A 17,910-nucleotide genomic window follows, 5' to 3' on the forward strand; every position below is an offset into this window, starting at 1 on the left:
TAATTTCATCTGGCTAACTACTCTTTTTTATCGGATCGCAGACAGTGCTCACAACTTTTAGAACAGCTCCCTCTCCATGTTCTGTTTGATGTGAAACAAGGGCCTATCTCCAGTTGCAATCATCTACGGGTGAATCTTGAAGGCATTTGGCTCTACGCAAGATGCTGATATGGGGACAAAATTCAATCAAAGGATGTTGAAAAACGATGTTGGGCTTGGCATTGTCTTGGTCAATATGTATGCCAAGTGGGGTGCGCTTGAGAAAGCACGGCAAGGAATACCATCTGTTTTCAACAGATGCGAAGCAAGGGCCTCTCTTTGGATGCAATCAACTATGCATGCATCTTGAAGGCATGTGGCTCTAGGCACGATGTTGATATGGGCACAAAAAATCACAATTATATTGTTAGTCAGAGGCTCTTGGAGAAAGATGTCGTGCTTGGCACTGCCTTGGTCGATATGTATGCCAAACGTGGTGCACTACAGGATATACCCAACATGGTTGTGGCAATAACGAAGTAATCATATTTTTCACCAGATGCAAAAGAAAGGCCCTTTTTCATGGCTAGGATGTTCTCACGAGATATGCACAACATGGCTATGGAAATGAAGCATTGAGATGTTTTCAGCAGATGCGAAGGAAAGGCCTTCCTTCAAATGCAATCACCTATGCAATTACGGGCTATTGGGGGGTTGTTGCATAAACATGTTGTGTGTGGCAATGTGGCAAGCTTAATGAGGCCAAAACACTACTTGAAAACATCGACTATCATGTCAGTAGTTTGTGCACATGAAGGACGAGGTTGATTTGTTCTAGATTGTCTTGAGCAGATGCAATGTAGGGGTGTTTTGCCAAATGCAGTGACGTGCGTCTACACATTGAAAGCTTGTGCCACAAGCAAAACTATTGATAGGGGGAAGCAGATTCATGATGAGATTCCAAGACAGGGGTTTTTGAAAGGCCATGTTGTGCAGGGTAGGGTGGTGTGCTCCTGGACATGTAAATCTGAAATGTCGTCTCTTGGAACAGGCTGATCGTAGAATGCCTGTTATGGCTGTGGCAAGGAAACACTCTACTATTTTTACTAGTGGATGTGAAGGGAAGAGATCTCTTCAAATTCAAATCACCTATGTTTGCACCTTTCAACCTTGTGGCCTTACTTACGCAAGACGTCAACATGGGTAATAGACTTTACAACGAGATTTCCAATCAGGGTCTCTTGGAGAAAGATGGCATGCTTAGTAGTGCTTTAGTTGATATGTATGCCAAATATGGTGCCATCACAGAAACACGAAAAATTCTTGAATGACATCCTCTATGTAATGTCACTTGGAGCATGTTGATGCAGGATATTGGATGCAAAGGGAAGGCCTCTCTCCATATGGAAATCACCTATGTGCACACCTTGCAGGCCTGTGGCATTACAAAAGATGAGAGAATTCAAAGTCAGATCACTAGTCATGGGCTATCATGCCAAATGTAGTGCCCTCACGAAAGCACTAGATTACTAGTCAAGGGCTATTATGCCAAATGGGGTGCCCTCAAGAAAGCACTAGGCTTACGCAAGATCTTTACTTGGGATTGAAACTCCACTATGAGATTGCTAGTTAAGGGCTATTGAAGAAACATGTTGTGCTTGGCAATGCTATATGTATGTCAAATGTGGTGCCCTTATATAACCACATAAATATCTTTCTGTCCATCACCACATCGGTGAGTGTATATGCCGAATGTGATACTCTTACAAAGCTATTGATGGGTTTTTTGTCCCCCAATGTCGTTTCTTGATACACATAGATTGCAGAATATGCTCAACATGGATGTGCCAAGGAAGCCTGGGCTTTTTTAACCTGATATGAATGTACATTGATGACCTAAGGCCTCACACAAGAAGTTCACATGGGTGAGTATATTGACGATGAGACTGCTAGTCAAGGGCAATGAGCATTTTATATGAAACGTCGTCTCTTGGAACGGGTTGATCGTAAGATGCCCGTTATGGCTTTGTGTTGCTTTCATTGTTGGATGCGAAAGGAAAAGCTCTCTCCAAATGCAAATAACCTATGCTTGCACCTTTCAACCTTGTGGCAGTACTTACACATGACGTGAACATGGATGAGAAAATTCACGACAAGATCTCCAATCAAGGTCTATTGGACAAAGATGGCATGCTTGGTAGTGCTTTAGTTTACATGATTGCCAAATGTTTATATGTATGTGGCGACACTTTTTAACAGGAAAATGTTTATCAGCTTTCGGCTATTTTCATATGGCCCAAGTATGCTTTTTTATTGGATCACAGGCAGCGCTCACAACTTTCAGAACAGCTCCCTCTCCGTGTTCTATTTGATGTGAAACAAGGGCCTATCTCGAGTTGCAATCATCTACGGGTGCATCTTGAAGGCATTTGGCTCTACGCAAGATGCTGATATGGGCACAAAATTCAGCCAGAGCCTATTGAAAAAAGATGTTCGGCTTGGCATTGTCTTGGTCAATATGTATGCCAAGTGGGGTGCGCGTGAGAAATCACGGCAAGGAATGCCATCTGTTTTCAGCAGATGTGAAGCAAGGGCCTCTCTCTGAATGCAATCAACTATGCATGCATCTTGAAGGCATGTGGCTCTAGGAAGGATGCTGATATGGGCACAAAAAATCACAATTATATTGTTAGTCAAAGGCACAACATGGCTGTAACAACAAAGCATTGAGACGTTTATCAGCAGATGTGAAGGAAAGACCTTTCTTCAAATGCAATCCCCTATGCAATTAGGGGCTATTGGGGGGCTGTTGCATAAACATGTTGTGTGTGGCAATGTGGCAAACTTAATGAGGCCAAAACACTACTTGACCACATGGACTATCATGTTGGCAGGTTGAGCACATGAAGACGAGGTTGATTTGTTCTAGATTGTCTTGAGCAGATGCAATGTAGGGGTGTTTTGCCAAATGCAGTGACGTGCGTCTAAAAATTGAAATCTTGTGCCACAAGCAAAGCTATTTATAGGGGAATAAGATTCATGATAAGATTCCAAGACATGTGTTTTTGGAAAGCCATGTTGTGCAGGGTAGGGTGGTGTGCTCCTGGACATGTAAATTTGAAACGTCGTCTCTTGGAACAAGTTGATTGTAGGATGCCTGTTATGGCTATGGCAAGGAAACACTCTATTGCTTTTACTAATGGAGGAAGAGCTCTCTTCAAATTCAAATCACTTATGGTTGCACCTTTCAACCTTGTGGCCTTACTTATGCAAGACGTCAACATGGGTAACAGAATTTACAACGAGATTGCCAGTCAGGGTCTGTTGGAGAAAGATGGCATGCTTACTAGTGCTTTAGTTGATATGTATGCCAAATATGGTGCTGTCACGGAAACACGAAAAAATTCTTGATTGAAATCCTCTGTGTAATGTCACTTAGAGCGTGTTAATGCAGGATATTGGATGCAAAGGGAAGCCCTCTCTCCATATGGAAATTACCTATTCCCACACCTCGCAGGCATGTGGCATTACAAAAGATGAAAGAATTCAAAGTGAGATCACTAGTCATGGGCTATCATGCCAAATGTAGTGCCCTCAAAAAAGCACTAGATTACTAGTCAAGGGCTATTATGCCAAATGGGGTGCCCTCAAGAAAGCACTAGGCTTACGCAAGATCTTTACTTGGGCCTGAAAATCCACGATGATATTGCTAGTCAAGGGATATTGAAGAAATATGTTGTGCTTGGCAATGCTATATGTATGTCAAATGTGGTGCCCTTCTATAACCACATAAATATCTTTCTGTCTATCAACACATTGGTGAGTGTATATGCCGAGCGTGATACTCTTACAAAGCTATTGATGGGTTTTTTATCCCCCAGATGTCGTTTCTTGATGCACATTGATTGCAGAATATGCTCAGCATGGATGTGCCAAGGAAGCCTGGGCTTTTTTAACCAGATATGAATGGAGTCCTTTCTTGAAATGCAGTCATGTACATTAATGACCTAAGGCCTCACACAAGAAGTTCACATGGGTGAGTATATTGACGATGAGACTGCTAGTCAAGGGCAATTAGCATTTTATCTAAAACGTCGTCTCTTGGAACGGGTTGATTGTAAGATGCCAGTTATGGCTTTGTCCTGCTTTCCTTGTTGGATGCGAAGGGTAGAGCTCTCTCCAAATGCAAATCACCTATGCTTGCACCTTTCAACCTTGTGGCCTTACTTACACAAGATGTGAACATGGGTGAGAAAATTCATGATGAGATCTCCAATCAAGGTCTATTGGACAAAGATGGCATGCTTGGTAGTGCTTTAGTTTACATGTATGCCAAATGTTTATATGTATGTGGCAACACTTTTTAACAAGAAAACATTTTTTCAGCTATCGGCTATTTTCGTCTTGCTCAACGGCGCTTTTTTATCGAATTGCAGGAAACAGTCACAACTTTCAGAACATCTCCCTCTCTGTGCTCTGTTTGATGTGAAACAAGGGCCTATCTCCTGTTGCAATCATCTACGGGTGAATCTTGAAGGCATCTGGCTCTACGTAAGATGTTGATATGGGCACAAAATTCAGTCAGAGGCTGTTGAAAAAAGATGTTGGGCTTGGCATTGTCTGGGTCAATATGTATGCCAAGTGGGATGCGCTTGAGAAAGCACAGCAAGGAATGCTATCTGTTTTCAGTAGATGCGAAGCAAGGGCCTCTCTCTGGATGCAATCAACTATGCATGCATCTTGAAGGCATGTGGCTCTAGGCAAGTGTTGATATGGGCACAAAAATTCACAATTATATTATTAGTCAGAGGCTATTGGAAAAAGATGTCGTGGTTGGCACTTGCTTGGTCGATATGTATGCCAAATGTGGTTCGCTACAAGATATTCCCAACATGGTTGTGGCAATAACGAAGTAATCAGATTTTTCACTAGATGCAAAAGAAAGGCCCTTTTTCATGGCTAGGATGTTTTCACGAGATATGCACAACATGGTTGTGGCAAGGAAGCATTGAGATGTTTTCAGCAGATGCGAAGGATCAAATGCAATCACCTATGCAATTAGGGGCTATGGGGGGATGTCGCAAAAACATGTTGTGTGTGGCAATGTGGCAAGCTTAATGAGGCCAAAACACTACTTGACAACATGGAATATCATGTTAGCAGGTTATACACATGAAGGACGAGGTTGACTTGTTCTATATTTTCTTGAGACGATGACGTGCTTCTACACATTGAAAGCTTGTGCCACAAGCAAAGCTACTGATAGGGGGGAGCAGATTCATGATGAGATTCCAAGATAGGGGTTTTTTTAAATCCATGTTGTGCAGGGTAGGCTGGTGTGTTCCTCGACATGTAAATTTGAAACATCGTCTCTTGGAACAGGTTGATTGTAGGATGCCTATTATGGTTGTGGCAAGGAAACACTCTACTGCTTTTACAAGTGGATGCGAAGGGAAGAGCTCTCTTCAAATTTAAATCACCTATGTTTGCACCTTTCAACCTTGTGGCCTTACTTACGCAAGACGTCAACATGGGTAATAGAGTTTATGACGAGATTGCCAGTTAGGGTCTATTGCAGAAGGATGGCATGCTTAGTAGTGTTGTAGTTGATATGTATGTCAAATATGGTGCCTTCACGAAAACACAAAAAATTCTTGATTGACATCCTCTGTGTAATGTCACTTGGAGCGTGTTGATGTAGGATATTGGATGCAAAGGGAAGGCCTCTCTCCAGATGAAAATCACCTATGCCCACACATTGCAGGCCTGTGGCATTACAAAAGATGAGAGAATTCAAAGTTAGATCACTAGTCATGGGCGTTCATGCCAAATGTATTGCCCCCACAAAAGCACTAGATTACTAGTCAAGGGCTATTGAAGAAACATGTTGTGCTTGGCAATGCCATATGTATGTCAAATGTGGTGCCCTTATATAAGCACAAAATTTCTTGATGATCTTTCTATCTATCAGCACATTGGTGAGTGTATATGTCGAACGTCATACTCTCACAAAGCTATTGATGGGTTTTTTATCCCCTAGATGTTGTTTCCTGATGCACATTGATTGCAAAATATGCTCAACATGGATGTGCCAAGGAAGCCTGGGCTTTTTTAACCAAATATGAATGGAGTCCTTTCTTGAAATGCAATCATGTACATTGATGACCTAAGGCCTCACACAAGAAGTTCACATGGGTGAGTATATTGACGATGCTAGTCAAGGGCAATGAGCATTTTATCTAAAACGTCATCTCTTGGAACGGGTTGATTGTAAGATGCCCGTTATCGCTTTCTGTTTCTTTTATTATTTGATGCGAAGCGAAGAGCGCTCTCCAAATGCAAATCACCTATGCTTGCATCTTTCAACCTTCTAGCCTTACATACACAAGACATAAACATGGGTGAGAAAATTCACGACGAGATCTCCAATCAAGGTCTATTGGACAAAGATGGCATGCTTGGTAGTGCTTTAGTTTATATGTATGCCAAATGTTTATATGTGTGTGGCGACACTTTTTAACAGGAAAACGTTTATCAGCTATTGGTTATTTTCATCTGGCTCAACTGCACTTTTTTAACGGATCGCAGGCAGCGCTCACACTTTCAGAACAGCTCCCTCTCCGTGTTCTGTTTGATGTGAAACAAAGGCCTATCTCCTATTGCAATCATCTACGGGTGCATCTTGAAGGCATCTGGCTCTACGTAAGGTGCTGATATGGGCACAAAATTCAGTCAGAGGCTGTTGAAAAAAGATGTTGGGCTTGGCATTATCTTGGTCAATATGTATGCCAAGTGGGGTGCACTTGAGAAAGCACGGCAAGGAATGCCATCTGTTTTCAGCAGACGCGAAGCAAAGGCCTCTCTCTGGCTGCAATCAATTATGCATGCATCTTGAAGGCATGTGGCTCTAGGCAAGATGCTGATATGGGCACAAAAAATCACAATTATATTGTTAGTCAGAGGCTCTTGGAGAAAGATGTCGTGCTTGGCACTGCCTTGGTCGATATGTATGCCAAACGTGGTGCACTACAGGATATACCCAACATGGTTGTGGCAATAACGAAGTAATCAGATTTTTCACCAGATGCAAAAGAAAGGCCCTTTTTCATGGCTAGGATGTTCTCACGAGATATGCACAACATGGCTATGGAAATGAAGCATTGAGATGTTTTCAGCAGATGCGAAGGAAAGGCCTTCCTTCAAATGCAATCACCTATGCAATTACGGGCTATTGGGGGGTTGTTGCATAAACATGTTGTGTGTGGCAATGTGGCAAGCTTAATGAGGCCAAAACACTACTTGAAAACATCGACTATCATGTCAGTAGTTTGTGCACATGAAGGACGAGGTTGATTTGTTCTAGATTGTCTTGAGCAGATGCAATGTAGGGGTGTTTTGCCAAATGCAGTGACGTGCGTCTACACATTGAAAGCTTGTGCCACAAGCAAAACTATTGATAGGGGGAAGCAGATTCATGATGAGATTCCAAGACAGGGGTTTTTGAAAGGCCATGTTGTGCAGGGTAGGGTGGTGTGCTCCTGGACATGTAAATCTGAAATGTCGTCTCTTGGAACAGGCTGATCGTAGAATGCCTGTTATGGCTGTGGCAAGGAAACACTCTACTATTTTTACTAGTGGATGTGAAGGGAAGAGATCTCTTCAAATTCAAATCACCTATGTTTGCACCTTTCAACCTTGTGGCCTTACTTACGCAAGACGTCAACATGGGTAATAGACTTTACAACGAGATTTCCAATCAGGGTCTCTTGGAGAAAGATGGCATGCTTAGTAGTGCTTTAGTTGATATGTATGCCAAATATGGTGCCATCACAGAAACACGAAAAATTCTTGAATGACATCCTCTATGTAATGTCACTTGGAGCATGTTGATGCAGGATATTGGATGCAAAGGGAAGGCCTCTCTCCATATGGAAATCACCTATGTGCACACCTTGCAGGCCTGTGGCATTACAAAAGATGAGAGAATTCAAAGTCAGATCACTAGTCATGGGCTATCATGCCAAATGTAGTGCCCTCACGAAAGCACTAGATTACTAGTCAAGGGCTATTATGCCAAATGGGGTGCCCTCAAGAAAGCACTAGGCTTACGCAAGATCTTTACTTGGGATTGAAACTCCACGATGAGATTGCTAGTTAAGGGCTATTGAAGAAACATGTTGTGCTTGGCAATGCTATATGTATGTCAAATGTGGTGCCCTTATATAACCACATAAATTTCTTTCTGTCCATCACCACATCGGTGAGTGTATATGCCGAATGTGATACTCTTACAAAGCTATTAATGGGTTTTTTATCCCCTAGATGTCGTTTCTTGATGCACATTGATTGCAGAATATGCTCAACATGGATGTACCAAGGAAGCCTGGGCTTTTTTAACCAGATATGAATGGATTCCTTTCTTGAAATGCAATCATGTACATTGATGACCTAAGGCCTCACACAAGAAGTTCACATGGGTGAGTATATTAACGATGAGACTGCTAGTCAAGGGCAATGAGCATTTTATCTGAAACGTAGTCTCTTGGAACGGGTTGATTGTAAGATGCCCGTTATGGCTTTGTGTTGCTTTCATTGTTGGATGCAAAGGGAAGATCTCTCTCCAAATGCAAATCACCTATGCTTGCATCTTTCAACCTTGTGGCCTTACTTACACAAGACGTGAACATCGGTTAGAAAATTCATGACGAGATCTCTAATCAAGGTCTATTGGAAAAAGATGGCATGCTTGGTAGTGCTTTAGTTTATATGTATGCCAAATGTGGTGCCGTCAGGAAGCATGAAAAATTGTTGATTGGGATCGTCTTGATAATGTCACTTAGAACTTGTTCATTGCAAGATATTGTCCAATATGGATGTGGCAAGGAAACTTGTTTTAATCAAATGCAAAGGGAAGGACTTTCTCCAAATGCATTCACACATGCTTGCACCTTGAGGTCATGTGGCCTGACACAACACCTTCATATTGGTGAGAGAATTCATTGTGGCTCTTTGCAAGTGGTCGAGGAGCTTCCTGTCTAGAGTGTGGACTCTTGGAATGCATTGATTGCAAATCTTCCCCACAAGGGCAGGGCGAGAAAGCTCTAGTCTATTTTTAGCAGATGTGAAGCGAGGGCCTCTCTCCAGTGCAATTACCTACGTATGCATCTTGAAGGCATGTGGCTCTACGCAAGATGTAAGATGCTGATATGAGCAAAAAAAATCGCAATTTTATTGCTAGTTAGAGGCTCTTGAAAAAAGATGTCGTGCTTGGAACTACCTTGGTCAATATGTATGCAAAATGTGGTGCGCTTGAGACAACAGAAAAAGTGCTTGAAGAGCTTTCTGTCCGGAATGTCGTCTCTTGGAATGCGCTGATTGTGATGCTTTGATCTATATGTATGCCAAATGTGGTGCCATCATGATAGCACGATAAGTTTTTGATGGGGTCCTCTCTAGGATGTCGTCTCTTGGAGTGAGTGGATTGCAGGATATGGTCAACCTGGTCGTGGCAAGCTTATGCAAGACCTTCACATGTATGATTTCTGAATTCATGATGAGATTGCTAGACAGGGGCTATCGGATCAAGATGCCATGCTTGGCGGTGCTTTGATCTATATGTATGTCACAATAGCACGAGAAGTTTTGATGGGGATCCTCTCTAGGCTGTCATCTCTTGGACTGAGTGGATTGTAGGATATGGTCAACCTTGTCGTGGCAAGGAAGCTGTGGGCTCATTTTACCAGACGCGAAGGGATGTTCTATCTCTAATCGCAATCACCTATGCTTCCACCTAGAAGGCTTGTGACCTTGTACAAGATCTTTGAATAAGTGAAAGAATTGACGATGTGGTTGCGAGTCAAGGGCTGTTGCAAAAACATTCAGGCAATGCTTTGATCCGTATGTATGCCAGATGAGGTGTCCGTATGAAAGCACAAAAATTTCTCGATGAACCTTCTATGCAAAAATGTCGCCTTCAGAGTCCGTTGATTGCTGAATATGAGATACATGGCTCTAGCAAGGAGGCTTTGGGTTGTCTTATCCATATGCAAAGTCAGGATTCTTGCTCAATGCATGGATTGTTGCCCAAGCAGTCTTGGACAAAGATGTGTGTTGGCTGACATGTATGCAGAATGTGGTGCCCTTGCCCTTATGAAAGCACAAAATGTTCTTGATGAGATTTCTATGTTAGTCTCTTGGAATGCATTGGTTCCAAGATATGTTCCACATGCATGTGGCAATGAAGCTCTGACTGCTTACCTGATGCGAATTGAGAGATTCTTGCCAGACATTTCTTGGAGGTCTCTTATAGCACGACTTTGTTGTGTTTGGGAAGCTTTGGGCTGCTTTAACTAAATGGGAAGTGAGGGTATCTTGTTAAGCACAGCTTCTTGGAGTTTATGCCAAATGTGGTGCCTTTATGAAAGCACAACAAGTTCTTGATGAGCTTTCTATGTTAGTCTCTTGGAGTGCATTGATTCCAAGATATGGGCAACATGGATGTGCCAACAAAGCTCTGACTACTTTTACCAGATGCAAATTGAGAAATTATCGCCATACCTCGTTAGCATAGACACAGATTCAAAATTCTGGCCGGAGGTTCGTCCATGTGGCGACACTTTTCAACGAAAAACGCACGCAGCAGCATTATAAAGCGAAATCTGCACAGCCTACTTTGCATAGCAAATCTCCACGGCTTGCTTTGCATACAAGCGAATCTCCACCAACTCTGTCTTGCGTGCACCATGCCACATGCAAGGTCCTCGCTCACATGACTCATTCTGATTGTAAAGCTTTAGACCCACTTTCCTTGATGTAATTATTGCTTGCAATGATGCTGCCAAGTTTCCAAACTTCAGTTTGGAACTAATCAGAACACGAATACCTATAGTGCAGATGGTAGGAATAATCTGGTTTGAACTCTTTACACCAGTTGATCGCCCACTGTTAATGTGCCTTTCACAGCTGTCAGCACCATCCTTCTTGCTTCCACCAGATTTGGACGTATGAAGCGACGAGTGAATTTCAGTAGGCTCTGAATTGGCACAAGCTAAAAGATAAGAATGCCAGCTTCTTCCAAAATTTCCTCCACCCAAATAGTCACAAGCCTATCTCCTTCATCCTCCCTGGGATGTCGTCTCTTGCGGCGGGTTAAGAGCAAGAGATGTCCAACATCGTTGATGCAAGGTGCATCGACAACAGACATTCAATCCACGGTGAGTAAGCATTATCATTCTGTGATTTTTGACATTTTTGACACTAAGAACGCAGTTAATGAACTGACCGATAATCGCACGTTGTCGTGGGAATGGCATTCCCTCGTAATATAAAAAATGGAGAGGATAATGCAAATTCCCCAATGCAAGGAAGCTTGCATGTTTTCTTCTTCTTTTTTGAAACATAAAAATGGAACAACGAACAATTAATAACATTGACATCTTGTATGATTACGAACATTAAGCTTGACAAACCTCTAACCCTCCTCGTGTTTTTTTTCAAGGTACCCCTCCAAAACACTACGATCAGTATCCAATTTCTGTGAGGTACACCTCTAAACCAGGGCAATCGGTAGCCTCTCTCTCTCTCTCTCTCCATTTTGATGTCTCTCCTCCCAATCAATAAATATCTTAGACATAATTAATAGCATCAAATAATCGATTATTTTTCGCTTGAGAAGTGTTGAAATGGCATATATAGTTTCTAATACTTTACTCAATCGTAATTCGATACGAATGCAGCTAAAAAAAAAGCACTCTAGTTCCTTTTAGTAAACACTCAAAATCATATGAAACGGATCATTGTCTTGAGATAATCCACCAGCTCAAATCAAAAACTTAGGCAACCCAAGGTGCACACACTGGTCACATGTAGTTCACACAGGGTGAAGTTCATAATTAACACATAGTAGTGGACATCGTGATTGGGTGATGCGATGTCCAATGATGGGTGCGATGTCCGATGATGCATGATGGCTAGTTAAGTGTAAATTCTGTGTGGGGTGGGGTGTTGGATCTTGGTAGGGAGGGCTAAGGGGTTTTGTCATTGATGAGACAAGCCATCTACTAACATAATATGGCGGAAGGGCTCCTCTTTACACGTGTCGCAATTGCGACCTAAAAGCTAAAGTCCAAAAAGAAAAAAGCCCAGTTGGAAGAGGCGGCCAGCCGTACTAGTATTAAGAAACACCAAATGCAGTACTAGTATTCAATTCAAGGTATACGAGGCGTAGCTACCGAGGGTAGTTTCTGTACTACTACTGTTTCTCCTCTACCTGCAATTCATCATCGTCGTCGCCACAACACAGAGCTGCCCATCATCAAATCGAGCTCACCTGCAGCTACCCCCATGCTCCTCCTCGTCCCCCTCCTCCTCTTTACCGGTCTCCTTGCCTTGGCTTACTGCCGCCTAGCGGTGAGCCGCACCATCAAGGGGCCGCGACACTTGCCCCTGCTAGGAGCCACGCTTGAGGCCATGTCCACCGTGGATCGCCATCACGACTGGATTACCGACTACGCCTACAAATTTGGGACCTTCGAAATGACTCTGGGCGTCTTCCCGGCGTGGCGCCGCCTCATCTATACCTGCGACCCTGCAAACCTCCAGCACTTTCTCAAGACCAATTTCAACAATTACTACAAAGTAAGCTCGCTCTCTCGCTCTCTCTCTCACACACACACTCTCTGCTAAAACGGTACAAGATTCGCGCATGTCAACCATTGGCTTACAATGCCTATACCTTGCACTTTTCTTTAAGGGTGAATAAAGAAGTAATTCTGGGATCAACAAGAACGCTATCTGTCCCCAAAGAGTCAGTCCAACTGTACTAAGGCTTTAGCCTCTCAACTTACAAGTTGTGGGTTCCAATCCCCCATTGAGTCACACTCTAGAGGGACACCTGGTGTTCACGTTGCTAGGGCTCTTGCCTTTGGGCACTAGAGTGCATCCTCCCCTTGGGGTGGGTCACTGGAGGAGGAGGTTCCTAGCTGATCGCTACGAGTTCTCTCTGTCGTTCCCAGCACGTGGTGCATCAATTAGGTGGCCATGGTGATGCCTACACATGGCTCTTGCCCGATGGTACGCCACCCTTACCCGACCATGTTGCCTGGCTAATATTTGGAAGGGATAAGCAACTCCCCTTGTGGGCCATCTAGTGTGTCGGAAGGGAAAAAATAAAAGAACGCTATTTGTCTCTCTTACTAGAAATAGGAGGAAAAAAAAGGTGGTCACCAATAACTTCCATGTGACACTAATTGACAAGCTTTATCCAATTAAACGCTTTTCTAAGGCAGTATGTGGGCCAAAAAGGAAAAGAGATGCTATGGTCCATGTGTTGTGTTGGTGGTGACCAACAAAAGTACAAAGTTGTCAGCTTGAAAAAGAGTAATTGAGTCTTGTAAAAAAAAAGCTTAGCGTGTGCAGCCCATTTTTTTCAACTTTGTTTCTACGACTTTAAAGTGGCCTCATTTCTTCTCCATCTTCTCTTCAACTTTCACCTTTCATTATGCTAATATAGGTGTCGATATCTCTTGTCCAAAGGAGCTAGCTTGGTTGGTTGAGCATTCGTCTACTGTGACCTTGGTCATGGGTTCGAATGCAGTCATGCGATCATGATAGCGCTCACGGATGTTCTTTGTGACATAAGAGGGTGAATGCTCCTGCTGCTACAAAAAAAAAAAAAACATGTCTTAGTCCAATAAGCCCATCAAGAGGTAAATCAAAAGAGGACCATATCAATTTGTGAATATCACATGAGAGAAAAAATGAAGAACAAATCCATTGAAGTAGGTGTAAGGTTATGTTTGAAGAAATGAGACGAAAACTGGGAGTTTGAACTTCGAAATGGCGGAGACATTGTCATAGTGGCACTACTTTATGGTAAGGGTGACATGAGATGGCAAAACATGATCAGCTTTCAGCTCATTTGGGCAGAGGTGTCTATTCAAGATGTGGGTTCAACCCTTGGTTAGGAAGCTATGTGATGCATAACCTTCAAGTGATTTGTGTTTTGGCTAGCACACCATCCCACTAAAAAAAAAAAAACACACACACACACACACAAACATTTTTATTCATAGCAAAGTCCAAAGGCCTTTTTCTTAAGACCTGTAGGATTGGCTAGAAATAGCTAATAATAATAAGAACGGAAAATTATCAATCCAAATCATGCATATGCATGCCATACAAGACGAGTAGGATGTGCGAAAATCCCATTCAGAGTCACTCACATCAAAGTCGCATCGTTCTTTATCAATTGAGTGGCCTGCACCCACTTAAAGCCTCATTGATAGACTGACAATGGAGCAAGATTTTAAACCTGCATTAGCATTGGAAAAGCTTTTTATGCATGCTTTATTTAGTAGTTTTTGGAATATACACAAAGTAATATCTTGTTATAGATAGTGAATCAACCCTTATCAATCATTTTTATGTATCCTTTACAATTCCCTTGTGCTAATGCACATCATAACTTGATGAATTTCAGGGGACTTTTGCATATGAATTACAAAATGAATTTCTAGGGAAAGGAATTTTCAACTCAGACGGAGAAACTTGGAAGCAACAACGCAAAGCAGCAAGTTTTCAGTTTTCTAATACAGTTCTTCGACGTCATAGCCTGCAATGTTTTCGTAAGAATGGGCTCAAGCTAGCCAATCTACTTGCTGAAAAAATTGCATCCCAACAAAACCAAGTAAACATGAGTGTGAGTATAGACACACTATGACAATGTGCTATCTTTTGACCAAAAGTAACATAATGTAAGTATTCAAGGGCAGTGTCTACTTGGCAATAATCTATAATACATGCTCACCTCCATATACATTAAATTTGTATGGACCATTCATACATGATAAACGAAAGAGCATGCACACACGAGGACAAAGTTACGCATAAATCTTAATATGCATAGCTACTTACTTAATAGAATCGTCGACCACTTCATGCATGTGAGATAGTCTAAGAACCTACATGAGAGAGAGAGAGAGACTCTAACAATGTCTATTGGTACCAAAAAAACACAGGAACTTTTCATGAGGTTAACTTTTGACTCAATTTGTGAAGTTGGATTTGGAGTTGAGATGCAGACATTGTCAGTCTCAATGCCCATACTACCATTTGCAGCAGCATTTGATAGTGCCAATGTGATTGTTTCAACGCGCTTCTTCAATCCTTTCTGGAAATTACACCGGTTCTTTAATGTAGGAGTTGAGGCAAAGCTAAAAAAGGATGTGCTCCTTCTCAATCAATTCACATCAACACTTATACAAAAAAGAAGGGAAGAAATAAATAGTAACACATCTCATGGAATGAGCAAGAATGTAAGTTACAAATAGCTAAAGATCTTGCTTTAATTGTTAGATGTGTGAGTTTTCTTATGCTATTGAGGTTTTGACAAGAAAGCAAGAGGGAATTTTTGCTAGTCTACACTCACATTTCTTAGATATTTTCCCATAGGAGCATTCCGATTTGCTATCGAGATTCCTCGTGATGGACAAGGAGAGCGCCATTGATGATGCAAATGTGAGATTAAGAGATTTCATCATAAACTTTGTTATTGCCGGAAGAGACACTACCTCGATTGCTTTGTCATGGCTCCTATATTTGGTATCCAACCGGCCACAAGTGCAAGCTAAAATATTACAAGAACTCCAAGGAATTTGGCAAAAGAAAGTAGAAGGGAATATGCAGTACTTGGAAGATCATTCTCATGAAAATCAAGCATGTTGCAACAAATGCATTGAAGCATATGGAGCAAGCCTTGATTTTGAGGCTCTAGCAAGTATGCAATACTTGCATGCCACTCTTTGTGAGACCCTTCGCTTATATCCTGTTGTCCCTGAGGTAGAAATTTCTATTTTAGAACTCTTTTGATATACATAGAAATTAATTATTGTTATAGTAAGGCATTTTTTCATTTTCTAAAAATTTCATTTGTTTGATATATACGTTTGCATAAGTATTTATGTGTGCAAATATGGATGTGTAAATGGTAGCACATTTGTCCACTTGTGTGCAAATGTGTTGGTGTGTTGTATATTATCGCACTAGATTTTCCATGCACTTATTTATCTAGTTGGTTAAGGAATCACAGACAAAAAAGGAAATTGACATCGTTAATCATGGTGAGCTTTGTGACATGAAGATATTAGAAATATGATAGATGATAAGAGTTTTATCGTTTGTCGTAGGATGGAAAAATGGCTTACCAAAGCGATGTTCTTCCTGATGGAACTCATGTGAATCGGGGCGATGTTGTTATTTTTGCGCCTTATGCCATGGGTAGGATGAAAAACTTATGGGGTATCGATGCCCTAGATTTCAATCCTGAAAGATGGCTCAAGGATGGTGTTTTTGAGCCACAATCTCCATTTAAATTTTCAGCATTTCAGGTGTTCTCTCTCTCTCTCTCGCTCTCTCTCTCTCTCGCTCGCTCTCTCTCTCTCTCAAACACACATGTTTACATATCATTATGTGTTGTATACAAGGGGGTGTGTGTGTCTATACTATCACATATTGTGTGTTTTTCTATGTATGTGCGCACACACACACACATGCCTATACGTGTACCATTTTGTGGGTGTGTATCATACAAACTACTTAATATCGTGTATATATGTGTGCATATACACAAGTATATGTGCACATGTATTGTATGTATGTGTGTGTGTCTGTGTGTGTGTAGTGGGGGGGGGGGGGGTTTAAATACATTGTTGTTTATTGGTATCTTGAAATAAAGATCCTATGCAATTGTTTGTCCCATGCGGGTATTGGCTTATGTCTATATGTGAGGATATATATATATATATATATATATATATATATATATATATATATATATATATATATATATATATAGAGAGAGAGAGAGAGAGAGAGAGAGAGAGAGACATGTAATGTAGAGCATATCTATACAAAAAAGTATGTATGCATTTATTTATTGTTTAAGAGACAAGAATAGAGAAAAATGTGTGTGCACATCTATACATTTATTTAGAGAGACTACTTATGCATATATCATGTTTATGTAACTTTTTCATGATAGGCCGGCCCACGCATTTGCCTTGGCAAGGATTTTGCATTTTTGCAAATGAAGATGACGGCAGCGATCCTCTTGAAATCCTTCAAATTCCATCGTGCAACTAATGATGATGTAAAATACAGAATGGCTTTAACACTTGCCATGTCTAAAGGACTTGAGATGTTTGTTGAATGGAGATAAAAGACACTAGCTACTCAATGTCTTAGTCCGTGCTAAAACGTTATCGATTCGCATAACAAAGTAATTACTTTGTATAAGCTCTATAGAACAAATCTCGCAAGTGTCCATGTCGAATTCCAAATCCTTTCAAGAATGCCATTTTTCTCCCTCATTTAGTAATCAATTTTTTTAGTAACTATGTAACCAAATTTGAGCAATGCAGTTCTATGTAACCACTTTTGAGCTACCCATTATTTCTTTACCATGTACCAGCATAGTTGCATACATGGCATTTTTCAATTGTTACAACTTCGCTACAATTTATCTTCTTAAAACCTTTTTTGATTGGCTTAAATACTACAAGTCACAAACTTGCCACTTTATTCAAAGACAAATAAGAAAAAGCTTGTATAGTAAGTATACAGAGTGAAGGGAATCGGGGAGCACCACAGACGGAGAGTGAGAGAGAGAGAAGGAGACACACACACGATGTGGGTGGGGAGACTCAAAGAGTGAGCAGCCCCCTATACACTTATGCTATGTATAAGGGATACAAGTCAGTGGGCGCCCAGACTCTGGGCGGTCGGGCAAGGCACAGACGCCTATACCCCAACAACCTCCCACTTAAAGGCGACTGTGCCTTTAAGCAAGGGAACCTAGTCTAAAGACTACAAAAGGTGAGAGAAAACCGCTCTCAACCGATGCCCACTGGCTGGCTGTGATCGTGTGCATCCGGC

At 41.6% G+C, this 17,910-nt stretch overlaps 1 protein-coding gene across 1 annotated transcript; it reads left to right on the plus strand.

The window, feature by feature from the left end:
• The first annotated feature begins 12,169 nt into the window (after positions 1 to 12,169).
• LOC147445857 (cytochrome P450 704B1-like) lies at positions 12,170 to 17,409 on the plus strand. Its single transcript, XM_086526112.1, has 6 exons — positions 12,170 to 12,615; positions 14,459 to 14,677; positions 14,997 to 15,293; positions 15,430 to 15,816; positions 16,164 to 16,364; positions 17,018 to 17,409. Exons 1-6 carry the CDS (start codon positions 12,322 to 12,324, stop codon positions 17,192 to 17,194), a joined length of 1,575 nt encoding a protein of 524 aa, XP_086382238.1. The 5' UTR covers positions 12,170 to 12,321; the 3' UTR covers positions 17,195 to 17,409.
• Positions 17,410 to 17,910: the final 501 nt, after the last annotated feature.

Source organism: Adiantum capillus-veneris, chromosome 12, assembly GCF_014529385.1.
Source record: "Adiantum capillus-veneris isolate H3 chromosome 12, ASM1452938v2, whole genome shotgun sequence".
NCBI classification, from domain to species: Eukaryota; Viridiplantae; Streptophyta; class Polypodiopsida; order Polypodiales; family Pteridaceae; genus Adiantum; species Adiantum capillus-veneris.

Bases quoted from the DNA above. Each gene is read 5' to 3' on its own strand.
- LOC147445857 (XM_086526112.1), top strand. From the start codon at position 12,322: ATGCTCCTCCTCGTCCCCCTCCTCCTCTTTACCGGTCTCCTTGCCTTG. The intron at 15,817-16,163 runs GTAGAAATTTCT...CGTTTGTCGTAG, and splicing joins TATATCCTGTTGTCCCTGAG to GATGGAAAAATGGCTTACCA. The intron at 16,365-17,017 runs GTGTTCTCTCTC...TTTTCATGATAG, and splicing joins TTAAATTTTCAGCATTTCAG to GCCGGCCCACGCATTTGCCT.